The sequence below is a fragment of the Nomia melanderi genome, chromosome 14 (genome assembly GCF_051020985.1).
Source record: "Nomia melanderi isolate GNS246 chromosome 14, iyNomMela1, whole genome shotgun sequence".
Classification (NCBI taxonomy): Eukaryota; Metazoa; Arthropoda; class Insecta; order Hymenoptera; family Halictidae; genus Nomia; species Nomia melanderi.
In genome coordinates, this window is record NC_135012.1 from 1,470,743 (window position 1) to 1,485,016 (window position 14,274).

At 37.3% G+C, this 14,274-nt stretch overlaps 1 protein-coding gene across 7 annotated transcripts in view; it reads left to right on the forward strand.

The window, feature by feature from the left end:
- Window positions 1-14,274, forward strand: part of Arms (Ankyrin repeat-rich membrane spanning) — a 52,034-nt gene that overhangs the window by 11,103 nt on the left and 26,657 nt on the right. For 2 of the 7 annotated variants that reach the window (XM_076373992.1, XM_076373993.1), the window contains one exon: window positions 1,273-1,703. The exons of 4 other annotated variants lie outside the window; for them this stretch is intronic. In XM_076373992.1, the coding sequence (XP_076230107.1) occupies window positions 1,572-1,703 (132 nt within the window). In that variant the 5' untranslated portion in view covers window positions 1,273-1,571. Of the gene's footprint in view, window positions 1-1,272; window positions 1,704-10,632; window positions 10,712-14,274 lie in introns of those variants that run through there. One more of the 7 variants, XM_076373996.1, reaches the window with a different exon arrangement.

Below are 14,274 nucleotides of genomic sequence, written 5' to 3' on the forward strand. Positions count from 1 at the left end.
GAGGTCCATGTAACGTTGAAATAGAATAGTAGGAATCGATAGGCATTGCATAATTGTGGCGTTATGCGCGATAAGGGCGTGAATGCAGAAACGCGACTGCGAGGGAATAAAGTTCAAAGAATAGGTCAAAGGTTTCGAAATGTTACACTTCTTTGAACGGTAACCTGTTGCAGTTTTTCTCGGGGCTTCACCGTGGAAGTGACGTTAACGTTGAATTTCTTAATATAGTTCCATGGGAATACATCCCGACGATTCTGTTATATCCATTAAACAACAAATGGAACTTTGTCATTTCATACTCGTACGTTCAAACATTTTCTATCGACAATTGAATTCTTAATAATCAGTTCTCGAAACATATTCAAACACATCATAATTTTCACGTTCTCTACAAAATTCACCATTAATACAAACTAGTTACAACATTGCTACTCGAAATATTTCACAAATTATTACAAAAGAGAACTAAAATAGAAACTCATCTTCCCAGTAAACTGATAATCAATATAAAGGGACTTCATTAAAAAATCACAGTCTTTCGTTAAAAAATCCGTATTCAGTTTTTATTAGACTGTTATCCGAGCCTTCATTGTCAATCCAAATGTTAACATTATAAACGTTATCTCAGTTTATCGGCCACTCAAGCGAGGAGTGTCATAATCGTTCAATAATTGCATCGTCGGCGACGATAATGGCGGCATAAATAATTTTATCTAAAATATAATCTAATACCGGCGATTTTAGGGAAAGGTTAACATTCACGAACCAGTAGTTACAAAATCGATTACAAAAATACTATTCAAAGTTCTCGATGAAAACGTTAGCGTCCCGTGTGCACTTTCTTTTCCGACAGAGATACATCCTAGTGAAAGTCTCTGTCTCCACGATCAGCCAATTGATTTCTTCACGGGTGTTCGCATGTTACGCTGCCACACAACCGTAATCTCTACGTAATACCGATTTGAGAAACGTCCGCGATAAACGAGTCCCGTCGATTTTTATCTCGCAAATTGTATTATTGTTAGATAAGAGACAGTTGCACGCATTGCTGGTATTTCCACGCAACTGGGGCATCTTTCACTTTCGAAGTGAAAAAGCAAACAATATTATTATATTCGTTATTAATTATTACATTATCACATTGCTACATGTTTTATTTATTTAATTTATTCTCTTTGAAAATTCACATAGAAATAACTATCGAGAGAAGTCTCGGTAGATCTCTCGGAGCTACAGTGAAATTTCAAAAAGACTGCGACTGTTCGGTTTCAGCGTTGAATCACTCGGCGATACTTCGCGAAGCAACGTGACGCGAGGAAAAGGGAAACCGCGCCGGTCATTCGGTTTAATAATTAACTCCGCGGCGTCGCGCGTGCCCCGGACGATCGGCGGGACGCGGCGCAAAGGCTTTTCACGGTAACGCGCGAGGAGCTTCATTATCTCGGCTATCAGTTTCGCGTGATTATGCGAGCGGCGAAGCTTTCTGAATTGTCGGAGCGTCGCTACGGTGGAATTTCTGCTGACGAGCGTCGCCGTTTCCCCTCGTGACGAACGAAATCGTCGTCGGGAGCATGTCGCATCTGCGATCGAAGAGCAGATCGTCCAGCGGCGACGAGACCTCGAAGAGGATCTCGAAACACGGGGAATACCGGAGGATTCAGTTCACGTTGCTGAAGGGACACCTGGAGCATCGTCTTCATGAGGTAACGCGCGATCGATCGAGATCGATCGAGATTTCGAGAATCTTTCTGTTTTTCCCGCTCTGCCCGGCGGCGACTGGAACGCGCTCGGAACCGTTGATCCGGGTCGACGATTATTTTTAGAGCTGATTCGACCGGTAACTTCCGTGACAATCGATAGTAGATTGTTTGTCGAGGATACCAGATTAGTTTTCTTGTCACAGAATTTTTGCTGTGTTCGATGTGTCGCGGACTGGTGATTTGTAGTTTGATCGTGGCAGGGATATTTTGCGAGAAGGGTCAGGAGTAATTGGAAGTATTCGTTAACCCTTATCACTCCAGATGGTTTTGTAATCGATCAGCAACTGCAACTAATTTTTATAGTATCCCTAGCGAAAATGAAAAATGCTATAACATTTCTTCGATTTTTTATTTTCCTTCTTAATGCGAAATTTCGATGTGTGAAAAATCTAATGATTGTAGGGTAGTTTCTTTAAGATTCATTAAAATATCTAATATTATTTCTGGTGCAGTATTGGAGCCTACAGAGTTCAAAGGGTTAATTGGTGGTTTGATTAAGAAGTGTAGTAAAAGTTTTGGTAGATTTAAGTGGAAAAAGATCGAAGTGAGAAGAAATTAGGAAAATTGTAAAGTTACCTGTTTGTCCTGTGAACAGTTGATTTGTCAGCATTGTTCATTAATATACAATTATTTTGTTAATAAGGTTTTCGTTGTATGAACTTCTGTTTAGCATTCAATTTTAGATTTATTCAATTTATTATGAAATTTCGTGAAACAAGTAGCGAGAAGTGTTTTGAGAACAGTGGCTCGTTAGTAGAGTCCTTAAAGACAGGAGAAAAGTGTCAGGAACGTCTTAATAAATTAACGAGGCATGATTTACGAAGATGATTGGGCAACGAAAGAAGATGCAAAGGCGACGCGTTTTCATAATTATACTTTACTCTCGAAATAACCGGTCCCCATCATAAAACGAGACAGCCCGAGATTTTTTTAGGCGGCCGGCGTCGCCAGAAATACATTTGGCCGCTTCTCCGCCATCCTCCCTTTCCACGTCGCGATTTCCGCTCATTAATTAATTTCGGAAACCACGAATCTTGATACGATTCCTGATTTACGACGCGCGCTGCTATTCCGAAACTTTGTCGTTGAAACTGAATCACCGTCCCGCGGAGACGGTATTTCTCTTAATCACTGACAGAATCAGATTATTCCTTAGATCTTCTGGTCTCCGCGGATAATGCAACATGTCTGTCGCCGGGTTTTATTTTTAACACTGCAACTACCGAGTATTTAACGCTTTGAACTCTGTAGGCGCCAATATTGCACCAGTTGTAATATTAAATATTGTAATGAATCTTACAGAAACTACTCTAAAATTATTCGATCTTCCACACATCGAAATTTTGTGCTAACAAGGAGAATAAAAGATCGGAGAAATGTTGCATTTCAAATTTTCGCTAGGAATACTATAGAAATTAGTTGCAGTTGCTGATAGATTACAAAACAACCTGGAGTGCTAAAGGTTAATACGATTAATATGCAATTCCTATAAAAACTGTAACAATAGATTACTTTCAGTTTCTTCAGGCATTTATTATAGTACTCAAATGAAACTATTCATTTTCAAAATCATTTCGAATATTCAGTGCTTCGAACATATCAATAATTGCTAAACAAAAAAATATAAATCAGTCATTTTATTGTTACAGTAATTCTATTTACTTTCGTTACTAAGCTCGCGTAATATTTTACTACCGACAATTTGTAAGAAATACAAAATTTTTCATTTTACGTCAGATAGAAATTTCATTTGAAGATAACACATTGATAGCAAAATAGTTGTTTGTTTTGATCCGTGTGTAATGAACAACATTGTTTCTTGTTAACTCCTTGACCTACAACAACGAGTGAGACTCGTGGTGAAGATTTTCAACATGATTCAACAAATATATATATTGCTCAGTTCATTCGAATGCAAAGTAAATATTATTCCTTCGTAATCAACTATTATACTTACAAGGTAATATAGGCGTAACATATGCTTAGAATTTTCTATTTTTCAAATAAATTATTAAAGACAAAGTGGCCGTATCGATCAGAGTTGTAAAAGAAATCATAGGCCAAGGGGTTAAATGAGTTTAGAAATGTTCATCACGAGTCTCACTCGTCATTGTACGGCAAGGGGTTAATTAGAAAGTCGCGAGCTTCGTGGAACCGTACGCAGAAAGTGTTCGGTTTGCAAGACGCGACATTCGCGTTCTCGCAAATATAATTAACGACTCGCGGATATTTTTTATCAACTTTAATCTGAGACATGGAAATTTTATGCGACCTTCGGGAAGATTTGGGTCTTGTATAAGCGAAGTGAATGCAGGTATTTTGTGGTCGTTAACGTCAACGCGATAGTTTCAGCGGGAATTTTTATAGCGCGGTAAATCTCTTTGGGGCAGTCGGCGTGTTGACGTGTTGACGAACGGTGACGTAGCATTGCGTCACTTGCGATCTAAAAGTAGCAACAGGTGACGTAGTGCTACGACGCAGTGTGTGCGTTTTAAAGTGGGAGGAGATGACGTTGCGCCGCATCTTCGGTATTCCAGCAATTAGTAATTGAGGAACACATTCATTATACCGTGGATGATGCTCTCGTGGTACATAAAATATTACACAACTTGCTTAAACAAGAAACTTTAATAATATTTGATATAAAGATCGCAGCTTGAATTTATTGAAACAATTAGATAGAAAATTATTCGATTACAATGATAAAGAGGAAGTAATTAACACTAGAACTATCGAGCATTTAATACGATTAATATGCAATTCCTACAAAAATTGTAACAATAGATTATTTTCAGTTTCTTCAGACATTCCTCATGGTACTCAAATGAAACTATTTAGTTTCAAAATCATTTCGAATATTCAATGCTTTGAAAATATCAATAATTGCTAAATAAGAAAATCGAAACTAGTCGCTTTGACTGGTACGTAGTTCTAGTGTTAAATTCTGTTGGATAATAATAAATGAAACAGGGACAGTGAATTATAGATTGTAGCAGGGATTGTTATTAATTTATTTTATTAATTTATGTAAACTTGTAGAGTAATTATGTTTAACTTTTAGATAGAGTCATCAGTGTTAATATTTTCTACGTTACAAGGGTAACGTATGTGTATTGAGAAGAATTATTTTATTGTAAAATTACAATGAATTTTTCGGACGATTGTTAAGAATGATTTAGTTGCACTCGATGCATTTAGATCGAAACCGGAAACAGTATTGATTAAACAAATTTGTACTGGTGCTATTGAATAGGAATCGATTAGCGTGTCTATTCGTGACTCACCGTTACTACTTCTCGCGAACTGGGACAAACTTTGGGACTCAATTATCTCGGGAGCGAAGCGTGTCGCGCAACAAATTTTATTCCTCGTCAAAGTTTATTCATCCGTGTACAGGACAATCTGTAGAAACTGTTTAATCGGAATTGTCAGAGATTAATTTATTATTCGTTACAATTTCCTTCATTCTTTCTGCGAACTTATTGAAAATGGAAGATCTCTCTCTTGGTTCACTAACACATCGTTACCAGTTTATTTCTACAACGCTGGATTTACAAACATTTACCACACCATTTATCCTACTATTCCCATAAAAATGATTATGGGAATAGTCCATCCTTTCGATCTAACAAATTAGGAACCTGAAAACACAATCGATGTGCATATTCAAAATCAACGTAATTCACCAAACCTTCGTAAAATCCGATACGCGTCAAATTATCACACTAAAAAACCATCCGAATAAACAATTCCATAAACCTAGTATCAACTCAAAGAGAAGTTACCGAACCCAGAAATTCAAAAAACTATAAAACTTCGTTGAAGCTTACTACATTGTAATTCTTTTTTCAATTTCACTAAACTGAAACGAACAGTTCCAGAAACCTAGTATCAACTCCGTACATTAATACCCAAAAGAAGTCCGAAACTCGGTAAATAGATTTATAAACTCAGTGTCTGCTTAGTACACTAGTACACAAGAAAAAGAGGAAAAGAAACGTTAGTGAATAGCAATTGGACTATCACTAGAGATCGCCACGCTCGAGATCGTAAACGTCCATCCCCTAAACGCCGATCCTTCACGCGCCGGCAGTTTACGAACGGTTTCCCGGCCTCTTGATGCACGGAGGCGTTGATTTACACCAACGTGTTACAAGATCCCCGTTGTCAAAGAGGCGTCGCCAATCGCTGCACCCGAGCGCGCAGCTTCCTCTCTCCCCGTTTCGCGTACAGTCTCTCCCGGTGCAGTACTATTTTCGTTTACCTTCGACGATGCTTGCCAACGCGGCGAACCTGCAGCTTGCTCGGGGTGCGACGCTTGATTTATATATGTGCACATATATGTATAGGCACATCACTTGATGGCTAGGCTAAGGAATGTACTGTTCACCTCTTTCTAACGTACTAGTGACCACAGGTTTAACCCTTTGCGGACGAGAACTCATTAAAGTACACAAAATTTGCAGCATAGAAAGTTGAACGATACATCGAGTGCTTAAACGATAGAGAAAAAGGAAACTGTACACTGATCTCTTACTGTTCGAGTAATTAAATCATTAATCTTAATTTTTATTAATGCTATAACATTTCTTAGATCTTTTATTTTCCTTCTTAGTGCGAAATTTGGATGCGTGAAAAATGTAATAATTGTAGGGTATTTTTTTTAAGATTCATTAAAATATCTAATATTATTCCTGCAATATTGGAGCCTACAGAGTTCGAAGGGTTAACTCTTTCGTCCCTGAATAGGAATTTTTTAAGGAAAAACTTAGGGCTGTGCACTAATCGAAACACGTGTACTAATTAGCACTTGACTCTTTGCTGAATTGTATATCGATTGAAGCTGAATTGTATATCCATTGCTTAATTAATAGAAGAAAAGGAATCCACGTGATCTCTTGATGTTTGAGTAATTAAGTCATTTGATTTCGACTTAGTCTTCTAAGTATGAACATTTCATCTTGTCCAAATGTTGACATTCTTCTGCAAAGGATCAAGCTGTCAGAAAGCAAAGATCCCTGTGTGCTACAATTTTCTTGTTTATGACTGTTCTACATTTCGAACACTTCGGAACCCCTTTTCATGAAACATCTACAGTTGCACAATTTTTCACGATAGTCCTTCCTGTAAAGTGTTAATTCCAAGATGTCTCCGTAACAGCAACTCAACCCTTTACAGACGAATGTCGACTAAATCACAAATGATCTAATTACTCAAGCAAGAGACCAGCGCGTAGTTTCCTTCTTTCCTACTAATTAAGCAATCGATCTATAATTTAGCTTCATCTCCTGAAAATTCTGTACATTCCAAAGAATCTTCGTCCCCAGAAAGGGTTAACCCTTTGCGGACGGATGTCGGCATTTCGGTAAGATGGAATATATTCATATTTCGAAGACCAACTCGCGAACAAATGATTTAATCGGTCGAATAGCAAGAGATCAGAACGTAGTTTCCTTTCAATTCCATTAATTAACACTAGCTTTACGGGCATTTATTGTACAGTTTATTCTATTGTTCCTGGGGAAGTTAATATTCGTTCATTTAGATTTTGGGAATTGTAGATGTAGAAATAGACAATTAGGATTCATATTCGTATAATTGGATCAACGAAAACCGATTGAAACATTTACCAAATAATGTTTATAAAATTCAATCTGCGTCAAATTGCGTTCCGTAAACCTAGTGTTAAGCAGTTGATATGTAATTTAGCTTCATATGAAGATTTTCTACATTCCAAAGAATCTTCGTCCCCGAAAGGGTTAAACCCGAGGTGATCGCTGTGCTCGAAACAGGCGAACGGTAGGTTCGATTGGCCAGTTCTCAATCGTTCGTACAGTGATAACTCGCTATTCGCCTGTACGTTCGCGAATGGCCAATCGAAAGTATCGACGGAACACGTGGCGGAAGAACCCTCTCGCCCTTGCGCCGTCCCGCTAGATCTCGAGTCGTGTGCCCGCAGTGTCCGTCGCTGTTCCCTTTGGATGGCCGATCGGTCGTCGCGCCGGTTTTCAGTGCCAGAACGGCCGTCACACAAGGCGACGATTCCTCCTCGACCGGAAGACCGGTGGACCCTGCCAGAAAGAGGGTTTCACGGTCGACAGTGCGTCCGTCGTCGGTTCCGCGTTCGCCAACTGGACATGATCGGTGTCACGCACCTGCCGAGGATCCAAGGACCCTGTCCAGTGATTCTCGGCCCTGTCACGAACGTCAACGGGAATCTGACGGTTCTGATCTGTTTTTCATGTGGATGTTCGCGGAGTTAACCCGGTTTCGCTACCAGTATTTACTTTAACCCTTTGCGGACGAATGTCGTCGTTCCGGCGAGATCAGATGTTCAAATTTGGAAGACTAAGACGCGAACAAATGATTTAATTAGTGAAACAGTAAGAGAGCAGCACGTAATTTCCTGTTTTCCTATTAATTAACCCTCTGTAGGCCTATGTAACATTGAAGTCACATATCATTATATTGGCATCTTGTTGATTTATTTCATTTTGCACTCGAAGTGTTGAATAAAATTAAGTAATCAGTTAACTTCAACTTTTATACGCTCAGGCATGAAAGTTTAATGTTATTGTAACTTGAAAGTTCTAAAATATATTCGTTTGATGAAATTATTGAAAGTATTGAATACATTGTTAATTCGTATTCATATGTGGATATCTATTAATTTTGTACTGCGTAGATTTTGTTATAATAATGAACAAAAATTCGGCCCATAGAGGGTTAAGTAATTGATATTTAATTTAACTTCATCTGTTGAAGACTTTGTACATTTCAAAGTATCTTCGTCCGCAAAGGGTTAATATCAGCCTCAAAGTTACGGTATTCCATTAACCCTTCACAGTTGGAAGTTTCGACAGATGTATCTGAACATGATTTTTCTAATGAAATATTAACACTAGAACTACCGAGCATTGAATATAATTAATATGTAATCCGTATAAAAATTGTAACAATAGATTATTGTGTTTTTTTAGACATTCGTTATAGTATTCGAATGAAACTATTTGTTTTCCGGATCATTTCGGTTATTGAATGCTTTTAAGATATTAATAATTGCGAAACAAGTTCTAGTGTTAATGGTGCTTTTTGAAACTAACGCGGATGTACGTAATATAGGAACAAATAGAATTATTTCATTTATTATTGCATTATGGGAATTTTTCTATGGAATTTAGAGTTTAGAGTTTCACTGTGTCGAACCAGATGACTAAGTTGCCTCTCGATTGCAAAGGGTTAAACTCATGAAGATTTTGAACAGAATTCGACAAGCAGAAATATTATTGAATTTCTGTGAATTCAAATTTAATGTTCTTTTGTTATCAACTATTATAGTTTAGAGCAAACGTGGACGAAGTATATGGCATTTTTTAATAAAATTTTTAAGAAACATTGTCTGTGCAAAATACAGATTATCAGTAAATTTAACTTTTCAAATTTTGCTTGTACTTCGAATAAATTAGACACGCGTTAACGTTTCTTGAAAAATTTCAGTTAGCATTGAATTAGAAAATATCAAATTGATAATCTTATACGATCGATTGGACAATCGCACGATCAGCTCGTTTAATTAAGTTCCAATAATATATGAAAAAATTATCTCGATACTGCGTCAATAGATGGAAGAGATCGATATTTGTTTATTTAAGTGTACTGTGTTACCATTAACATACCTAACTCGATCCATTAATGATAATCGTTAATGGTATACGATTCGTCATCGCATAGCAACACGATGCCAAAAATGCTTTTAGGCGTTAGTCAGCCGACCGTGAATTGCTATTGGGTGCCAAAGTGATTTATTGGGAGTCATTCTGTATAAAACCGTCAACCGTTCTCCCTTTCGCCTCATCCCAGCTCGATTATTATCCATCAATTAATTATTTCACTGATTATTTATGTTCTCACAGCTCATAATCAACAATTAAGAGTTTCTGAATAAACGATTGATGTCACATTAAATAACAGGAACCATTAATTTCTTTGAAATATTTACATCAAATCATTAAAAATTTGAAAATTGAAATGTTAAGAGCGAAAACAACCGTTCATATATATATATATATATATGTAAATATATAATAAATATATATATATATATATATATATATATATATATATATATCTTATTCTTTCTAAATAAACGAAAATACAATTTTATATTAGACTCTTTTCAGGCAAGGAAAATTACTGATCAAAATTCCTTCACAGATCTTTTCAATTAATTAACACTAAGACTACCGCATGTGTCAACATGATTGATGTCTTTTTTCTGTAATTATTAAAAAGATAACAGATGTTCCCTGAGTAATTATTAAAGAAATTGATTTAGCAATATGCAAGCTGAATTATAAATTAACTGAATAGATGTATTGGAGCTTTTAGTGTTAACCGCTCGGTAGTTTTAGTGTTAACACTAAAGTTAAGTTATCTATGCAACTTCGCTAATTACCACAGCATTGAAAAAATATAAAATTTATTTCAAATTGATTATCTATTTAAAATATATTACACAACAATATATCTGAGTTTTTCTATGTGTTAAGAACAATGAGGTAATTAAAACGTGTTGCGACTTCTCTGAATTAACTTCTGAACCGGTCTAGTCATAAACGACCCGATTCCCTGGATTTATGTTTCACCTTGAGGCCGTTCAACAGCGAACGACACCTTTACGGAAATTATCATTATCACTGACACGTGCTAACCACTCTGGCGTTGCGCACGAAGCAGTGTGATTTCTCACGAACATTTATTCGCTATTCCTCCGCGATATCGTATCTAACGACGCCTTATCGAGCATTTCTACCCGATCGAACGATTCATTCCGATTTTTTTTTGATCGAGCGCCAGTTGCCGATCGGTCGCGGCGAATGATGTACTCGGCATCATCGTGACCTAACCGTGTCACTCTCTCATATATCATGTCCCGAACTTCTCAAGCCGAGGTACGCGGAACTTTTCTTATCTAGTCGATTAATTAACGGTCGAAATATTAATAGTAGACATCGATTCCGATCAAGACGCGTTTATCTTCTCGGCGCTGTAGTTATCATTCTCTTTTTATTGATAGTGAGACCTTAAGGTACTCCGTCGGTTACGGTGATCGATTAACTTTGTCACCAATATGGAGCACTCGAATGTTGAAATCGAATTTCGGCAAGTTTGTTATTGTCTAATAATTAGAGAACCGCGAAGAAGTGAAATTTCAAAATTCTGAACCGATCGAATCGTTTGAGATTAGTATTGTACAAATTTTCACCATTAACCCCTTGTCCTATAACGAGTGAGACTCGAATGATCCAACGAATATATATATATATTACTCAATTCGTTCGAATTCAAAGTAAATATTATTCATTATTATTGTAATCAACTGTTATACTTAAAAGGAAATATAGGCATAACATGCGCTTAGAATTTTTCTCTTTTTCCAATAAATTATTAATGACAAAGTAGCCGTATCAGAGTTGAGAAAGAAATCATAGGCCAAGGGGTTAATATCAACCTTCGAATATCAAAAAATATATTCTAATTCTCCTAAAAATCTGGAACTAAGTCACTTTAATTTCCCGGTAGTTTTAATATTAATAACGTTCATCCGAAAAGGTGACTTTAATCTTAATAATAATTTAATCAGGCCAAGGGGTTAAAAGAAAGTGTATAGTCGAAATTTGCTGTAACTGGTAAAATTTGTCTATCTGATCATACTCGTTGCTTCGATTCGTGTAATCTGTTGCGAGGTTGTCGATTGCGTCAGTCACAAAGAGAAGTTTGTTTCTCGTGATTCGCACAGAATGTTTATTGCGATAAACGGAGTCGTGCGACGATGAACGAACAGGAACAGTGACAACGAGGAACGATCGGTTCCGTCGAACAAACGGTTCGGCAGTTTACAAACAAGTTAAAAGATTCTGCCGATTGTTTCTTTGTTTCGCAGTATTTTCTTTGCGTCGGTCATCGTAGGTTTCGCTATCAAAAGCTTATCGCGATAAAGCGTGCCCCGTTTAAATCATAGATCGGATTAGATTTAACTACGACGTAGCTGTACCTCGCCCTTGAACGCAATGTTAGTGTTGTTTACTCTTCGTTTATCCTTTGTTCGGCACGTATTCAAGATTTCCTTCGACGTCACGTATTTCAGACAGCATCTCTGTCGTTGAAGTAACAGAATTTTCTGCATTTATGATGAAAATTCACAGAAATCTAAGAATATTACTTCATTTCCAACTAAAATTCTCGAGAAAGGTTTCTACTCTTCGCTCCTGTAAATTATTTTCTTAATTAACCCTTTGAACTCTGTAGGCTCCAATATTGCACCAGTTATATTAAATATTTTAATGAGTCTTAAAGAAATTACCCTAAAATTATTTGGTCTCTTCCACACATTCAAATTTTGTTCTAACAAGGAAAATAAAAGATCGCAGAGATGTTGCATTTCTAATTTTCGCTAGGAATACTATAAAAATTAGTAGCAGTTACTGATAGACTACAAAACAACATGGAGTGCTAAGGGTTAATAATTCCTACTCGTGACTTTGCTAGAGAAACAACAACTGTATAAAACACTTGTTTTCTGTCAACATATTAACGATCACAGCAATCAACACAATTAAATAACTCAACGCTGAACGCGAACCGAAAACATTCGAGAAACCCGCAATCCAAGTAATTAATTCCACCGATCTCGAGTGAAAGAAGCAATTCATTCAACCCAAGATTACCGTTCGTTCCCTCTTTTTCGAACGTGTATCTCGCCAACTGTTTTCCATCCATTTTCCGTCGACGACCCGACGAAAGGGGGAAACGCCGAGCGGTTCGCGCTCGTCGCATCGCCGTTCACCCCGGTTCTCGTCGATAAGATCGGCCCGTTATCGCGCCGGACGGAGGAAACGTGAATAGCTATCGGCGCCGGTTTGTTTTTAATTGGTTCACCGATACACCCGAATCTTCTTCGGCAGATAAAACCGAGAACTCGGCGAGAAACGGCTCTGTTAGAAAGGACGGGCCGTGTAAACGCACAGTTCCGCCGTTGAAACTTCGAGGAATCGTTGGATCCGAACGCGCGGATCGTTGTGCGCGTGTTACAGTGACGATCGTGGACGTTAGAAGTTGAGGATTGCTGCTGGGAAGTATTATCGTCGACGCGGTGGATGTTGATCGTGGATATTTCCATCGGATAGACGTAATTTTACGCACGACCCTTGCCCTACAATATCGTGTCGGGCTCGTGACGGAGATTTCAAATGGAATTTAACGAACATAAATATTATTCAATTTGTTCGAACGCGTAATTATACCTTAGAGCATACGCTGACGTAGGATAGTTGATTCTTGTTTTCGGTAAATTAATAACGAAGCAGTTGGATCGATTGAGAAATAAATCGTAGGGCAAGAGGTTAAATAGACGGATGACACTCGCGCGTCTTAAACGGATGGTTCGCACGACCGGCGCGAGTTAAACGAATAGGAGACAGGATTCACGTGATTTTGATGAGTTAGATGAACGGGTAGTTCGAATATGAATGTGCTTTTGGATTTGTGACTCGAATTGCTGAGGAAATCGGAGTTGTCGGAGATTTGTGCAAACCGTTTGGAGTCTTGTTCGGTTTCAATTTTATTTTGTGACCGTTGGGATTTGTGATAACGTTGTTGAGGAGTAACAGGATGCTTCATTTTGTAAATGGTTGTTGATGTTTGGTTTAATTTGAGAGACTCCTGGACGTTTTAGTCTGTTGGAAGTTGCAAATGAGACTCGGCGACTGTGACGCTATAGATGTGCTTCAGCTACGAACAGGTTGCATCGAGTTACAAACGACTCTAACGAAGACCGTTAATATTGAGTTAATTAGTGACTTGTGTGGGAGGTTGTTGAATATGCTCGGAAGAAGTGTGTTGTGGATATTTTAGTGTGCTGCGTATAGAATAGAATTACTCGAGGATATTTGGAGAAAATCGTCTAAAGAAACGTGTAAAAGATGCAGAATCTATTGAACTTTTAATTCAATCTCTGACTAATACTTAAAAATCCTTTTAATCTCTTTTCATCTTGAAAGCCTCACTGATAAACGTTTAATTACTCGAAGACATTTCATGAAAACATTCAAACCTACGAAAAATATAAAAACTCTATTCAATTTTCAATTGGATTTTCAGCTTTTTCAAAGAATCTTCACTTTTCAATGTTTAGTCTTTAACATTAACTTTTAGCAACTTTTCAAACTTGATTCACCTTTTGAGTACCTCTCACATTATTTATGGAACAAAGAAATGTCAATTGAATTAACCCTTTGAACTCTGTTGGCTCCAATATTACCAGGAATAATATTAGATGCTTTAATGAATCTTAAAGAAACTACCCTACAATTATTAGATTTTTCACACATCCAAATTTTTCACTAAGGAAAATAAAAGATGTAAGAAATGTTAAAGCATTTTTCATTTGCTAGGGATACTATAAAAACTAGTTGCAGTTACTGTTTACAAAACCCTCTGAAGTGCAAAGGGTTAA